At 47.6% G+C, this 12,336-nt stretch overlaps 5 protein-coding genes across 5 annotated transcripts; 2 read left to right on the forward strand and 3 right to left on the reverse strand.

Moving 5' to 3' along the window:
* Positions 1-7: 7 nt before the first annotated feature.
* AGABI2DRAFT_116917 (hypothetical protein) lies at positions 8-4,826 on the forward strand (the record flags this gene model as incomplete). The annotated part of the gene is made up of 8 exons (XM_006459895.1): positions 8-919; positions 967-1,100; positions 1,155-2,733; positions 2,791-2,990; positions 3,050-3,670; positions 3,727-4,231; positions 4,292-4,453; positions 4,551-4,826. The coding sequence occupies 8 exons, from the start codon at positions 8-10 to the stop codon at positions 4,824-4,826; spliced, it is 4,389 nt and encodes a 1,462-aa protein (XP_006459958.1).
* A 154-nt stretch (positions 4,827-4,980) lies between these two features.
* On the reverse strand, positions 4,981-5,849 carry AGABI2DRAFT_177678 (hypothetical protein). Its single transcript, XM_006459896.1, has 3 exons — positions 5,598-5,849; positions 5,478-5,542; positions 4,981-5,416 (listed from the first exon to the last, which is right to left on the reverse strand). The coding sequence occupies exons 1-3, from the start codon at positions 5,734-5,736 to the stop codon at positions 5,258-5,260; spliced, it is 363 nt and encodes a 120-aa protein (XP_006459959.1). The 5' UTR covers positions 5,737-5,849; the 3' UTR covers positions 4,981-5,257.
* A 14-nt stretch (positions 5,850-5,863) lies between these two features.
* Positions 5,864-7,039, forward strand: AGABI2DRAFT_142336 (hypothetical protein; the record flags this gene model as incomplete). Its single annotated transcript, XM_006459897.1, has 6 exons — positions 5,864-6,023; positions 6,076-6,094; positions 6,145-6,281; positions 6,313-6,428; positions 6,491-6,585; positions 6,643-7,039. The coding sequence occupies 6 exons, from the start codon at positions 5,864-5,866 to the stop codon at positions 7,037-7,039; spliced, it is 924 nt and encodes a 307-aa protein (XP_006459960.1).
* A 264-nt stretch (positions 7,040-7,303) lies between these two features.
* Positions 7,304-9,347, reverse strand: AGABI2DRAFT_116920 (hypothetical protein; the record flags this gene model as incomplete). The annotated part of the gene is made up of 11 exons (XM_006459898.1): positions 7,304-7,435; positions 7,488-7,603; positions 7,664-7,893; positions 7,952-7,992; positions 8,049-8,241; positions 8,309-8,467; positions 8,527-8,679; positions 8,733-8,777; positions 8,830-8,941; positions 8,994-9,077; positions 9,128-9,347. The coding sequence occupies 11 exons, from the start codon at positions 9,345-9,347 to the stop codon at positions 7,304-7,306; spliced, it is 1,485 nt and encodes a 494-aa protein (XP_006459961.1).
* A 330-nt stretch (positions 9,348-9,677) lies between these two features.
* On the reverse strand, positions 9,678-11,378 carry AGABI2DRAFT_184462 (hypothetical protein; the record flags this gene model as incomplete). The annotated part of the gene is made up of 7 exons (XM_006459899.1): positions 9,678-10,225; positions 10,279-10,418; positions 10,468-10,661; positions 10,721-10,880; positions 10,936-11,006; positions 11,065-11,199; positions 11,251-11,378. The coding sequence occupies 7 exons, from the start codon at positions 11,376-11,378 to the stop codon at positions 9,893-9,895; spliced, it is 1,161 nt and encodes a 386-aa protein (XP_006459962.1). The 3' UTR covers positions 9,678-9,892.
* Between the last annotated feature and the right edge of the window lie 958 nt (positions 11,379-12,336).

Here is a 12,336-nt window from a genome sequence, read left to right on the forward strand (position 1 = left end):
TTTCCCCATGGTACTGAGAAAAGACTTCTCCGTGGTAGCTGACTCTGAAATGGCTTCTTCCCCCTCCCCCTCACCTTCACCTCAACCCGCCAGACGCGTCGCCAGAACCTATGGTCGTCGACGCGATGATCCCGACACTTCTCTTACTTACTCCGAGCCAGAATCCAGCGACAGTATCTATAGGACTGGGCCTCCTGATATCCAGGACGAAGTTCCACCCTCTGAACCATCCTGCTTACCGGACACTGACAACGAAGGAAGGGATGAAGACGACGAAGACATGTTACCTAGCCTACTGTCACATCCTCGATTTACTTTTGGATGGAGGGAGAAAATGAAGGAGGTTGATGAGGATCCTGGTAGTCCTGGCAGTATATCGCATGTTGATGGACGAGCATCACCCAAAGAAACGCTCCTCCCTCAAGTCATCTTGGATACCGATGTTGATGGTGATCGGACACGTCCCGAGGCCCGCCCGCTAGATGTTTTTGGTGACGCTCCATCCCATACCGCGACGTCGCATAATAACGGCCACCAGGACCTACCCTCATCAGACTTCATCTTAAAACCCCCTCGGACGCGGTTGCGAAGTGAGAAAAATATGGCATTCAGCGACAATGATACGGATAATGACGATAAACCCGGTAGCCGTTCCTCTTCCCCACAAACACCTCTCCTTCATCCTATAACAACGCCTAAATCACACTTCACATCTAGTCCTCCCACGTCCCACCATGATGTCTCCGCCAACTCCAGAGATTCTTCGGCGTCAAAAGGAAAGGGAAAGGGAAAGCATTACAAGCGACAGCTTTCTGTGGCGCTCTCACCAAATGGTCCATGTGGTCGTGAAAATTCTGGTGGCTTCCAGGATTCTACCCAAACCCAGGGCACCATGAAGTTAAGGAAGAAGAAGATCAAAGTAAGTTATTCCCATTGTTCCCTACATTTTACTCACGTGTAGTCTAGCCGCCCACTAAAAAGGACCATCAAGAGATGATTAAAGAGCGTACTCGAATAGCCGTGGAACAGGAGGTGTCTCTAGAGCGGAGAGCCATATCCCAAAGATCACTCAAGACTTTTTTCAGCAAGTTGGGGCAACAGTATGTATCTCTGTAAACTTCTTTTGAGACTCAATTTTGAAGGTCTTCCACTAGGGAGGGTTTGCAATCTGTCACTGAACCGCCCCCGGGAGCCGATCATCTCCAACCTTTAGTTGGTGATGACAGTGAAACGGTGCAAACCCCAGATGTGTCGAAGGACGGCGACTCGGGTGCTCGGGCTGACGTCCAGAACCCAGTTGAGGATAGTAAAATATCCGCGGATGCTGCAGATCAGAAACAGAAGCTTAGCCAGCTGAAAACGTTTTGGTTGTCGCGACAAAAAAAGTCAGAAGAGGATGGTGATCTTGGGCTTGAGATTGAGAAACCGACGGAGCTCGAGCGGCAGAGAAAAGCAACGGGAAAGAAGGTGTCTCAGGGACAGCAAATTTTGCTAGCTAATGCCAGGATTCGAAACCGGCCTCTTCGCTTAGACCCTCAGAAAGCGGGACAAGAGGATATAGCTAGCATTCGGAAAACTATTTTGCAGCAAGGGACATCCGATCCGCATACCTTAAATTTACTCTTACGACGGCAAGCCGAGGAGGAAAGTTCGAATATCGTCAAACAAAAGGAAGAAGAGTGGAAGCGCTTAGGTGGAACTTTGAGGGATCGAGATCGACACCATACTGGGTCTGCGGAAGATGCTCAGCGAAATCAGATCCAGAGGGGGTTAACAGTGTGGAGTGGCCAGGCGAGTAATTCTAGATCGGTCAACGAAGATATGGATGGCCCGGAGGGGGAGGAGAGCGACAGTTCGGAGGAATGGGGTCCAGAGTCCAGGGTTGAGAACGACATCGACTACGAGAAACTGGAGATGGGGGAAGAAGATAAAGAGATGGTGGTGGAAGACGGCCATGGTGATGAAAGGCCAGACCTCAATCAGTCTGAAGATGAAAATGAGGATGCGCCGACTTTGAAAGCCAAAAACATGCACCATTCCCGCCCTAGAGTCATGGATTCTGATGAGTCTGACTCCGGAGGTGAAGGTGACGATGATAATCAACCCTCAAGAATCAGGAATCCTCATCACATCACATCCTCATCTGATGATAGGACCGAGGACGAAAACGACAAAGAGAACAACACCCGATTGATGTTTGACCGTAGTGACGACAAGGAAAATAAAGCCGTCGCTCGACATGTTCCTTTACTTTCGACTTCTCGCCGCTCTGTTTTCGATTATAGTGACCGCGAATCATCGCTCTCACCTCCACATGTTGTAGCTGGCGAACTTAAACCAGAAACCAAGGGTGGCCCTGAATCTCCAACGGGCGCAAACGAGGAGCGTGAACCCTTCGGTGTGCTTTCCGAAGCAAGCCCCATGTCGCAGCGGATCCAATCAACTGGCCTGACACAGAGTTTTGCTACACGATTGAATCACGCTTCCTCGCCTTCCCAAATGTCTGTTGACGATGACGATGTTTTCAGCCCTGTACCTTCTGCACCTGCAGCGTCTCTCGCCTTTGCGCCTGTGTTCGGAGGGGAAAGTGACGAACAAGGGAAGAAGCCAATTCTTGGCTTCTCGCAGGCCACACAGGATTTCGGTCCTAAACGTTTTGGTGCTCCGTCATTGCTTCGATCCGGCTTGTCTGATCTGTTTGAATCCAACACGCAACAAGAGGTGAGGAACGAGGTGAGGAACAATGCCAGGACGCTTTTCTTGTTATTCATCTAAACTTTTGTTTGGCAGCCAAAGAAAGCTCCCCTTGAACTTCGAAAGCAAGAGTCTCTTGGGCTCACTCAAGATCTTATGCTTCAGCCCGCACTTCAAGTCGATGAGAAACTTTTGCGGAAAGCCGATATGATATTCGAAAAGGAACAAGAGAGCGTCGTGGAGGCTCTAAATAAGAAAGATGCTAAAGAGCAGGAGGTCTATGTCAACGAACTGGGGTAAGATCCATACTAATGCACGAAAACAGTGGGGAAACTGAAAACTTTCCTATATATAGATTCCTCACGCAAACTCGACCTGGTCCCTCGAGACTTAGCACACGTTCTCCTTCATTTGTGCTTAGTCCGACCCAACAGCGCAGCCGCCAAACACCTGGAGGTTTACGTCGTACTCGGACCCAAAGCCAAAGTGATATTGAAAATCATTCATCTGATTCACCGCAGGCGCTATTTCGACCTCCGCTTCGCACGATATCGTTGTCGCATCCTCAACTTTCGTCGCCGGAATCGAGTCCAAAGCGGCTGCGGAAACGAAGTCAGACGCCGACAACAAGAGAATCACCAGTTCATAATCTCACCAACAATAAGGCTTCTCCGTCTTCTCTACGGCGGCTGAATGCATTCGATGTCCTTGGTAAGGTGCCCCCTAAGGCGAAGGATAAGGGCAAAGATAGAGATGGAGTAGTGGGAAAGATGGTTCGGAAAGAGTGGTTAGCTGAAGAAGCCGAGGAATCGGATGAGGATGAGGCAGTTGGATTTGGGTTCATCAAGAGGAAGAGTCGGGAGGACGATGAGGAAGGAGAAAATGGTGATTTAGATGCAACTTTGACTGAGCTTGTGGACGACGAGAAGATGGATGAAGATACTGCGGGTGCGGATAGAGTCATGGAGAAGCATCAGTGAGTATTTTTTTATCGCCATGAAAGGAGTCGTTGATCATCTTCATATGCTATAGGGAGTTACTTGAACAAGATGATGAAGCCGCACTCAAATTCCATCAGGGTGTCGTGCAGGGTGAATTAAGGAAGAAGAGAAAAAATAGATTTGGTCTTGAAGATAGCGATGATGAAGAGGAAGAGGACGATAGGGCAAGGCGGATCAGGAGGAAAATGAAGGAAAAGGTAGAAAGGGGTGATATTCAGGAACTCGGTATGATCGCATCTATCAGCGTTAATTTTCATTTACCCATATCCCACTTAGCTGCCAACGAGAAAACTGCCGCATTTGCGAACATTTACCAGAGTGGTCTGGTCGATGATGAACCCATTGAGGTACGACCTCTTGAATTCGACTTTGAATATCAAAAGGATGGAACGCCTGGTGACGATGTCTTTGAAAATGATGAAAATGAAGATCGGGATGCTTCGAGTCTAACCGAGGCGGAGAGCGACAACAAGAGACAGTATGTTACTTATAAAGACATTCAGGCTGAGGTACAGAAGCTGAAGGAGCAACCTGAGGTAACGTTTAGCGTCTTCTATTCAATTGACCTTTTTTTGATAAATGAGCTATATGAACAGCCTGACATCCAAAATTATGCAGACGTCTCGTGGATCGACGAAAGGGATGAAGAAATGGATCTAGACCCGGTAAATGTCCACATTGTCCCATCTCATGTCGAGAAGACGGCCGCAATAACTTCGATCGCTAAACCGATAGCCGAATGGGATCCGTTCATGAAGGTATGTATTTATAGTTCCTTTATCTATCTACCCCTCTCCGCCACCTTCCATGTCGTAGACCATCTGATTAACGAGTCTTTTGTTTGTGGTACTCCAGGGTGGAATTCGGAGGAAGGAAAATGAGAAAGATTTAGAACGGGCTCGAGCTTGGGCCAAGAATGAGACACGCAATATGACTGGTTCCACAGGACGTGTGGTTGGGGGCATTGCAGTCACTGCACTTGGAGCGAGGGTCAAGGATGGTGGAGGTTCGCTCCGATCCAAGGCTTCGGGTTCTTCGATCTCGGCTAGTCTTGGTGATGGGAAAAAATCACTCAGGGCCGAGAACAGTGTTCTCGCTGGCATTGCGAAGAGACGGGGGCAGTTTCAGTAACGTATATACTTTGGTGGCGATTAGTAGGCATCTATTTTATTATTGGTATCTGCAGTCTCGGAATGTGTTCATTCAGCTATTGGACTTCTTTTGTATTGTACTTTACATGGTTCTACGTTATTAATTGTCAACATAAATGACAAGGAAAAAAATTCAGTGGCGGGACTGAAGAGATAGCAATATGCAATAAAGAAATAAAAAAAAAGGGAGATAGTGAAGCTTTAAAAGGGTGAACTATATACAATCCATCGAGAATTAAGGAAGAGACAAGAAAAATGGTTGGGGTATAAGAGTGGTCGTGAAGGATAACACTTTATGTTCAATTTTTGGGGAGACGATGATAAGACGGACGCGGGCTACGCTGGCTGTGAAGGAGAATGCGAGTGTGGAAGGTTTCACAAGAGATAAGGGTGAAAAGTGAAGGAAGCACTCTAGTGAGATTGCTTTGCACCCAAGCCCTTGCTGATTCGTATCCAGGGCGCTTTCCCGCGATTCGCGTTATTAGAGATAAATGTACGGGAGACTTGGCGAGAGTGGGAGGGACTACGGGAGGGTGAGGAGCTGCGGCGCCGTTTATTAACTGTTTGAATCTGGAGAGAGGAGAAGTGGATGAGTGTCAACGACAGCGGGGAGGAGATGCGGCGGAAATACCTTATGTCGTAGTAGAATAAGCTTGGCCATGTTGGCAGGGGGCCCTGATTCACGAAATGGATTACCTATGATTGAGTGGTGAGATACAGCAGAAAGTGGTTGGAACAGCAGTGAACATACGTGAGGCAACCAGCGTCACACCAGCTTGGTGAGCATCAACCGAGTCGTCCACTGAAATTATGTGAAGCCAGATGGCGGGGAGGAGGTAGTAGACGATGAAGATGGAGGTGAGGAAGCTGAGCACCAGGAGCGCGAACATGGTGGCCGGAACGCGCTAAGACCTGGACCCTCTGCGTTCTGCCATCCCATTTTTGTTGGGGTGACACTCCAGATGATGTAAGCACCTCGGCTAAGCGCACCCAGGATCGAGATCTGCTGTGTCATCCATGCACCGTCTCCTCTCCTCCGCCACAGTCACCCTCGTCGGCCTCTCCTCCAAGGCTCTCGTCCACTCTGGCTTTGCCTCCGTCGCCGTCCATGGCCTCAGTACACTCACAGCCGCCCTCGACTCTCCTGCCCGCGATCAAGGCCAAGGCATCATAACTGGTACAATCTTTTTAACCACTGCTCACTAGCCCTACATTTACCGTCCTTTTAGTTGCAAACCATATCTCCACGTGATAAAATTCGCCTTTGCTGCACGCCTGTCTAACCCTTGACTTTACAGGCTCGACGATCCGCTGATGTGGAGTGTGCTTCCAGCACATTACTACCTCTCTCCGCGAACTACGAGATGGGCGCTTGGAGCTTCCGAAATCATGTTTACTAACCCGTGGGTAATCTGGATATTAATATCCAGCCAAGGTAGTTCGTTCTCATTCCTACTTTCTGTCAGGTAGATTTTTTTCCACTTTCTTCCGACTTGGGCAAACCATTGAGACGTTCCGGGGGAAAGGCATAGCTCAACCCGCCGTCGATCTTGCTATCGAGAAACTCAACACAGGAGGTTGGGTGAGCGTCATAATCATTGACATATTCAAATTGCACACGTGCTTATGTCATGGCTTAACTAGGTGCATTTGTACGGTGAAGGCAAGGTGAATCAGTCCAATACATATCAAGTCAATGACAATGGTCAATTATGTCTTAAACGCTTCAAATGGGGGGTGTATGTCCATTACTCGATGTCATTTACCCTGGTTCGATGCTCATGTTCCCTAAACAGCGGAAGAATTGTCATGGAAAGCAAAAAGCCACCAGTCATCATCCCCACGTGGATCACGGGCTTTGACAAGCTCATGCCAGAAGGCAGGAAGTTCCCCTATAAATTCTTTCCCCGCCCCGGTGCAGAGTTGAGCGTCACTTTCGGTCAACCTCTATCAGCTGATTCTATTAGACGGGACCTGGGGGTGCATCTTCCACTTGCAGACTACGGCTCACAGTCCGGGTTAAAAACGGGTGAAGAGCCTGGTGGATGGCTGGGAACGGAAGTTCAGAACAGGATGAAAACAGCCGAGGGATTGAGTCACATACGGACGCGTGTAACGGGTATCATTCACGATGCTGTTGAGAACCTCGGACGCTCGGTATCGGCTAGATTACTGGATAATAATAGAATCTAGATGGCGCTTTATACTCTAATCAACCTTTGGTGTGTGTGGATGGAAGGAAGTCAAGGAAGGCAAAACTTTACCCTGACATAAAAGGAACAAGCGCGAATCGTATAAGGCGGACTACACAGAGTCATTAAATTAGCAAGTCTATAACAAAATATACTGGTCATCCGATCAACGGCCACAACATTATATATACGCGTGGTGGCCAAATGACATTATCCTACGAAATCGACAACATTAGTACTATGGTCAGAATGTGACAACCTCAAATCATCCAATGACCAAAGCGGCTGCTTCATGATGAGCACCCTCCAAACCACCCTGTGCAAGAGCTGTGATGGACCCTTCGTGCAAAAATAATTCGATCTCGGGTTGACCTGGGTAGTACCATGCACAAAGGCCCTGGGGGAACGATAAAAATTCGTTTTCGGGGACTTGCACAAAGATCACTTACGATCATAGTATAGAAGCCGACCATGGCACAACCTTCTGCCCAGTTTGTTTTCGCATCGGCTGTGATGTAGTTTACCAGGAAACAAGCTCCAACAAGGGCTGCGACTTCAAACAAATCTGTAGTCTCATAAATTGTCAGAAGATGATGACACGTAAGAGATATGGATGTGTATATACCGAAGAGCAAGCCAAAAGGTTTATGAGTCCACCAAGCCAATAGGACCAAGAATGGCATCCAGAACAAGGTGAACTGAATACTGAGATCAATAGCTCGCGCCTTTGCGAGGGGAATGGGTGACATCGGTGTGTGGAAGATGTGATGATAGATTGATTTGCATAAATTGAGGACCGCAACAGTTCCGTCGGCGGCAAAGGAGACTATAGGAAGAAGAATCAAACCGAACCATCTGCCAGGAAGTATACAATGAGACTTGGATTTAGCATAGCGGGAAAAAGGCTACGTACTCTTCATGCTCTGGTAGGATGCCTTCGATACTCTCGACTAGCTATAGGTAATAGAAACAATGAGTAATCGTACAGGATAAGAAATAACATGCCATACAAATTCAGCAGTTGCAGCCATGAGCGTTACAGCAGCCACAATAACCACAATACAAATCCATTGGTTCACACCCGGTTCTTCCTTTGCAAGTCGTTCTTCATTTTCCTTGACGGCAGCAACGGCATCAGGCCTGACTTGCAAGGCATTATTGTCGCCGGGAGGGTCATGTAAATAAATACGAGAGCAAATATACCTTCAAAAACAGTTAGTGTCGGGTTAGTGCTGATTTATATCACAGATGCAACAATTGCCAAACTGACATGACTAGTAGAATGACCGAGATCCCACGACTGAAGCGAAGAAACATATCTCTCGTCTCGTCCGTCAACAGTCCAATTGCTTCTTCACCGGCGATAGTAGTATTGGTGCCATGGTCAAGAGCCGCGAAGAAAGCAGCGGGAAGTACTAAACTCAAGACGCTAGACGAAGATCATTATTAGCTAACTGATATCAATGCTGTGTATGGCTGTCCGCGTACCCCATCAAAAGTAGAGTATGGTTCAATTCTGTGATATGGGAATTGAGGTCTTGGGATACCACTCGAGCGCCTCCAGTGATGAAGGCCGTTCCGGGTACGAGGAGAAGATGGAGAAGGATAACGCCGATAATTGTAGATTGAAGGACTCGGTAACTAGGAAGCCGTTAAATTTCCAAAGCACCTGCATGTCTTTGAAAAATATTTACTCTTTTTTAATTAGTAGAATAACAGCAAGGGTGGCTTCGACAGCACTATGGTTGCATCATTGATACAACGCCGGAACGAAAGATGGAGCTGACCCACTTGTTCAAGGTGATGACAATCAAATCACCGAGGTCGTTTCCACAGTAGAAGGCCATTTGTTCACCACAGTAGTCAAACAGTCGTTCAAGGGGGATGATAGCGAGAAAAGAAACTTGAAGGCCAGCATCAGTATGCATGTCGAAAACTTCCGTTAGAAATCTTACATGCGAAAACGAGCTCATGTAGGTCGCCCCTTCGGAAATGCAATGCCCATGACACTGGCACAAATACGATGAAGAGGTTCAAGACTACTTCGTGGTTAGCTTCTTTGCTCCTGCTTCAGATATCTGGTACCCACATGAGGAGGTTGCGATGTTGTAAAAACTCTCTACAATCCCAACCTGTCGCTTTCCTCTCCTTAAGAACCTGTCAGTAAACGTTGTAAAGCCTCTCGCCTCCAGGCCAGGAATATGCGGCTTTTCGTGAGCGCCGTTCTCTGGGTCGAACTCTCGTCTGCTGTTACCACGCATCCGTTGTCGAGTATTACCATTGTTGAGTATAGGAACACCTTCTGACATCGAGGAGGAGCGGCTTGGCTTCTGGTATTTGTTAGGAAACGAATGGAATAAGGAAAGACAGGAGTTCAAAGTATGTTCGGAGGAGTTGAGGAGAACCAGCCTCGTGTTATGTGACAGGATATATATTTCCGCTCGCAGGGGGGCGTGCTTTAATAAATGCATCAACTCATGGAAAAACTCATGATGATGCGTTGATAGGCGACATTGATTTAGCACACATGACCTGATTTAGCACTCGAGAGTCGAGACGGCGGACTGCTTGTGTGGGACATTGTTGCAAGATCGGTCTATGTTCATCACCCTTGGCATCTCTTGAGGACAGAGGGGAGATCTTCAAACAAGAAAAGTGGTACCGCACATCAGCATGTCCGTGAGAACCTCAGTACATGTACATATGTGATCGCGTAATTTTCGCCGGCCAATCATTCCAAAAGTCACTAGTCAAGTAGGTGACACCCAGTATGTTTGTGGCACTCCTTTCTAAGCATCTTACGCGAATCTTGACACATTTCGGAAGTCAGGATAAACGCTCACCGGCCCAATTTTCACACCGGAGGAACATGAGAATGCTTCTTCGTCTCAGCGAGTCCATTCCAAGCTGCGTGCAGTAGGAGGATAAAGGCCTGTCCTTCGGGACTACGCTCTCCATTTGATAGCGGCTGGTCAAAGGTATACGGGTTGGTAGCATCCTGGAGCCATCCTTGGGTATCTATCTTCCGTTGAATCAACCCTAGTGCTCGGTTGGCGGCTGGTATGAATTCCGCAGTATCACGGATGGCTGCCATGCGGTAGGTCACAGAAATCATCAAGGTCGTCGATGAGGTGTCTAGGTAAGATTTTGGATTATCAATAACATTCCGCAAGCCACCGTCCTCGGTCTGTTGGTAGTTCTGTCAGCCAAGATATTGGAAAAGCCGATAGAGAAACAGACTTGATGGGACCACGAAGCTTTTAGGATTTCGTCTATCCATTGGATCAGATCAGACTGTTGAGTAGCGAAATGGTGCGCTTGCGACGAGTGATTCAGAGTCTGGTGGACTCGCAACATTCCGGCGGCCGCCCATGCGTTCCCTGTCGTTCTATCAGAGCTCGATTTATTTATATCAGTACATCTTCATACCAGTTGCCCAATGTTCATTGTCTTGCCATGTTCCGAGTACAACGTGTTTCCATAGACCGGACTCGTCCCTGAGGGCATCACGATATAGTTTGCATTGATCATAAGCAATCTGCATTAGCGCTCTCCCGTCTGCGTTTCCCTGCAATGCACCATAGTATGCAATAAATGGGGGAGCCATATACACGAAGTCCGCCCTGGCATGGAGGTAAACGATGATTGTCCCACAGCCAATAGCTAAGATCCAAGCACTGACCATAACTGCGTTTCATCAGTACGATGAGAAATGGCACCGCTCTCTGACTTTGGCACATTATTCAGAAGGTATTTGAGCTGATCAGCTGCGGCCTTTGAGTATCTGTCATTAAGACGGTTTCCTTGTGTCCAGTTTGCTAGCAACACAGCTACTCCAATACCTGTCAGGCTTGTCAGCGCGCGACCTACTGGATCAGTGTCAGAGATTATGCATACTGGCGGGATCTCCCGCAGAGCCTTGATTGGGGATGAGAGACATAGAATCGGCGGGTTTTGCAGAGATTGTCCTAATCGACAACGGTCAAGTTCAGCCTCAAACCCACTGAATAAAAGTAAGCGGCTCACGCATTGGCAATAGACAAGACATCCGTAGCATTTACTTTAGCACTGAGACGAGGAGGAAAAGCCTTTTTGTGGAAGACAGATAGAGTGGGCCAGTATAGCTCTGTCAAAGCCTCCGCAGCGGCGCCCAACTCCCAACTAAAAAGTTTAAAGGTGAATTCGGTGTATATTGAACAAAAGCCTTTGTACCTTTTTTCCGCGCTCTGTATAAGGTTGTGTCTGACGCGGTCGATGGTATCCTCAGCAAACCCAGGATGAATATCAAACGAGGAAACGAGGCTGGCGGCAGTCAGAAAGATAGAGATTAAAAACCGCATGATAGTCCGTGAGGTCTCGTCCCATATTCCCGTCGGCACTTTATAACATGGTGAAGTCTGGGCAAAATAAACATCACTTGTCAACAGTTGAAGTTTTGGACAAGTCAGGGACCATTTCCAGAAAGGAGACCCACTATATGTTGCCGACATCAAAAGAAATCGCGATGTTTCGGGTGGTATACTCACTATTAGACTTGAAGTCACACAGTAGACCCAAATAGAATGAAACTGTGATTAAAATTTTCAGTTTTCCTGAGATACACATCTAAACCCGCAGCGTGTTGCAGAGGTTTACGAATAAGCCAAAGTATCTGTCGAGGAGACCGTCTTGTCATCGAGTTTGACTGATGCCTGATGCGAAGGTATCCTATGCAGTGGCCTCGACTGTCGCGCGCCCAGCGATTCGGTAATGTCTAGACAAGTTGCGCGAGCCCGCCAGCCGTTCTGGGAGTCGAAAAATCTCAGAAAATCCAATGAGTTCCTCGGTGGTACCTGGTAATCCGATTCTCGTAGTTTTCCTCCGCGTTGCCATCGAGCATCGAGCTGTGATGAGATAATTATATCCCGCAATTCCATTGACATTCGACTTGTTCAAATATTTTCCCCCTCCAGTGAGTCCTCTTATTCTTCGCAATCTCCATGCTTGTCAGCAAGGTGTCAAGCAGGGCCGCCGGTTCACTCCTTAATCATATCTTGTGTCTGGAATCTGGATACTGACGCTGACCTTGAACTATTTGATGCAGAGTTGTGGAGAATAGAGGTCTGTCCTTCTGAAGGTTTGGAAGAACTGTACAAGGAATTAGAAATGTCTCTACTTTACGTTGATTTATTATGATCAATGCCAGTGCTTCAATATAGAACTCCGAAAGCCCTTGCCGAGTAAACACCTTGGATTTCTAATTACTCAACAAGTAACTATTTAATTGATGTTAATACGGTCCGAAATTGGACCAGAACT

This window comes from Agaricus bisporus (genome assembly GCF_000300575.1).
Source record: "Agaricus bisporus var. bisporus H97 unplaced genomic scaffold AGABI2scaffold_4, whole genome shotgun sequence".
Taxonomy (NCBI): domain Eukaryota; kingdom Fungi; phylum Basidiomycota; class Agaricomycetes; order Agaricales; family Agaricaceae; genus Agaricus; species Agaricus bisporus.

Coding starts and splice junctions, on each gene's coding strand:
- AGABI2DRAFT_177678 (XM_006459896.1), bottom strand. CDS start 5,736: ATGTTCGCGCTCCTGGTGCTCAGCTTCCTCACCTCCATCTTCATCGTC. Junction 5,543..5,597: donor TGTGACGCTGGTTGCCTCAC/GTATGTTCACTG, acceptor ACTCAATCATAG/GTAATCCATTTCGTGAATCA. Junction 5,417..5,477: donor TTATTCTACTACGACATAAG/GTATTTCCGCCG, acceptor TCCTCTCTCCAG/ATTCAAACAGTTAATAAACG.